The sequence below is a fragment of the Puntigrus tetrazona genome, chromosome 18 (assembly GCF_018831695.1).
Source record: "Puntigrus tetrazona isolate hp1 chromosome 18, ASM1883169v1, whole genome shotgun sequence".
NCBI classification, from domain to species: Eukaryota; Metazoa; Chordata; class Actinopteri; order Cypriniformes; family Cyprinidae; genus Puntigrus; species Puntigrus tetrazona.
Window position 1 is genome coordinate 17,327,019 of NC_056716.1, and position 3,050 is coordinate 17,330,068.

General features: G+C 38.7%; 1 protein-coding gene across 1 annotated transcript in view; it reads left to right on the forward strand.

The window, feature by feature from the left end:
• unc13c (unc-13 homolog C (C. elegans)) overlaps positions 1–3,050 on the forward strand; it is a 28,883-nt gene that overhangs the window by 1,053 nt on the left and 24,780 nt on the right. The window contains exon 3 of the mRNA XM_043264317.1: positions 2,782–2,923. Within this exon, the coding sequence (XP_043120252.1) occupies positions 2,782–2,923 (142 nt within the window). The remainder of the gene's footprint in view (positions 1–2,781; positions 2,924–3,050) is intronic.

Consider the following 3,050-nt stretch of genomic DNA (forward strand, 5'->3'; position numbering starts at 1 on the left):
GTATTTTAGAATTTCATGCCGCAAATAAAATAAGTAAAAGTATTTTATTTGGACAACTTTAAAGGCGATTTTCTCAGTATTTCGATTTTTTTGGCACCTTCACGAACTGTACATCAATGGAAAGCTCATCTATTCAGTCTTCAGACGATGTTTGCATCTCAATTTAGAAAAATGGACTATTGTGACTGATTTTCTGGCCTTCTTTATTTATTATATTTTGGTGTGAAATCGCTACAAGTTTCTAGTGTGTGTCTGTGCATCTACATGTAAGAGACCCTTCAGCGAGGAAACGCTGCTCGGTTCAATTTGGGAAATGTGCCGAGAGTTTCGCTTGTTTTCTGACAGCTCAAACCGCCAGACGACAGCAACCATCTGCTGTGGACAGAAACGTAGGCCGTCGCAGCCGTTTCTCTGAGTCATAAAGAGCCCTTTCTGTCCATCTGCAGATGCACTTGCTCTCATTGCTTTGTTTCGCTCCTATTTTATCTTCCGGGAGGCTGCGTATTAGTTCAGCGGTCTGCAGGTAAAGTTTGCTCCGCGTGTCCGTATCAGCGATGCTCCTTCACCTGACTTTGAGGGTCAAAAGAGACTGTGAATTATTGCCAAGCTTGCAACGCTGCCAGAGCGTCAATAGAACACAGAGAGAAAAACAGCTCCCTGCTTTAATTTATCCTGGCGCGCGATCGAATCTCCCGTTTTGGAAAGTATTCACGCAATGATTTATTTATCAAGGGCTTCATAGACACCGGCCTTTAGTTTGATATTAACCAGGTAAAAAAAAAAAAACTAACATCCATAAAGATTTTTAAAAATAGATTTACAAAATAACACTTCTTTTCTTGAAATAAATGTGTTTTTATTACCCACTGGCAAATTCTTTTCCTTTTCTTTCTTTAGAATAAATCAGTATAAAAAATACGAAATTGTCTGCGCTTCGTTTTCACCACTGAACAAAAAAGAAAAGGTAAAAGCGCCTTTTAATTTCATAACTCTTTCTTGTAATTGAAAGCTCATATCATGCAATTCTCACTATATTTCTTCCAAATCTGAGAGTTTTAATTGCACAATTTTTTTGTCTTTATGTCTAGCAGTTTTTTTTTCTTTTTATTTTGCCACAGAATAAAAAATAAAGTTAATTGCATTTTTTCCCCCCTCCTAATTATGATTTTTTTTTTTTTTTTTTTTTTTNGACAATTAAAAAGTCGCAGTTATACCATTTTAATATATTTTTTTTATTCTGTGGTAGACACGAACTTCAAAAAAAAGTCTAAGTGCAGTAAACTTAATTGCATATCATTTCCAAAAACAGCGACTTTGCAGTTTTGCAATTTCTCCAGTGCCGTACGTCCACCACGTGCCTTTATTTAACAAGAAACGAAAACAGGCTCGGCGGGAGATCGGTTTTTTACTTTGTTGTGTTATGCTTTTTTGCGGTAAAGACATAGATTGTTGCGCCACGAGCCAAACGGCGATCTGTCGTGACACGAATGTGTGAGCGCACCTCTGGACACGTCCTTCTTTCATTCCAGCTAAACTGTCCGGACTATATTACCCTCTTCAAGCGGCCCGGTGACATTGCACCAATCTCTGTCTGTCTCCAAGCCCAAGGATATATGTTCCCTGAATAATTTAGCGCCCTGCTCGTTCATAATTAATGAGGCGAGAGCTTCCTGTGAAGTACTATTGGCTGTGTGACGAATGGCATCCCCATTGACTGAGTTCAGTGCCTCTCGCGCTACACGCCGCTGTTATGTTGTATTATTGCACATTCGTCTGTTCTGAATTGACGTCTTAGTTATTAATGGCGCTGTACGTACACACACACACACACACTGGACATGACTGATGCTCAGAGGGTTTGTTGCGGCCCTACGCTGAAAAGAAAAAAGAACTGCTGTAGAAACTGTTTTCACTTGATAGTATGCATTTCGCAAATAAATAAAAAGAAAGGGCATGTGACAGCACGTGTATATTTTAGCGTAGATTTGGTTACAGTAAGTGAAAATAAAAAAAAAAAATTAAAAAATCTTGGCAACTAGCTGAAATGAAATAAACGTTTAAACAAATGTAAAACTTTACGATAAGGTTAATCGGTTGACATTAGTGAACTAAAATTGAACGATACTTTTATTTCTTCATTTATCAATCTTAGTTAATGCTAATTTCAACATTTGCTGATGCATTATTAAAATCAATCATTATTTTGTTAACATTAGCCAATGAACTAACACGAACTAACAACGAAGATGAATTAATACTAATAATAAATGTTAGTTAATGCATTCACAAATATTTAATGTGACAAAAATACATATTTATTTAAGTTTTTTGTTTAAATTAATTACTGTACCCTGCTCTGGGCACCAACACGTCCACTTAATAAATTACGCCGTTTGGATCTTTTCCTTCATGTATTGTAATTTTACAGATTTAATGCAGTTTGTGGGTTTCTGTCAGCATCTGTATAATGCACTCTGAATCCTCTTTCTCTTTTCTTCGGTCGTTGTTCTGGTCATTCATTGGCGGTTTTGCATCGCAGTGCTTTGTGTTCTGGTTTCAGATCACTGCGGGTCTCAGGGTCTGAGCGCTGGCCTCAACGACCCCGGCCCTAATCCATCCTCCTCAACGCGCTTTATATCGCCTTGCGTACCAAAACAATTTCCAAATGTCCCATTCTTCAGACCACAGCACTTAATCTCCCATGCAAATGCTGCTTCGCTTGCTTCGCGACCGCCCGAGTTCACACGACGATGTCTTTTTTCTGTTTCTTTCTTCCTCTAGTTGTATGTGCTCAAGGTCTGCAAGCCAAAGACAAGACGGGCTCCAGCGACCCCTACGTCACTGTGCAAGTGGGGAAGACCAAACGCAGGACCAAAACCGTTTTTGGAAATCTCAACCCGGTCTGGGAGGAGAAGTTCTTCTTGTGAGTCTCACAGAAAGCAGATGTGTTTTCTGTTTATTTACCTTCTTTGTTGCAATGTGCATCTGCTGATGGTAAGGGATGAATGTTGGACATGTTCATTGGCTTATATTCATTCTCAATTATATAT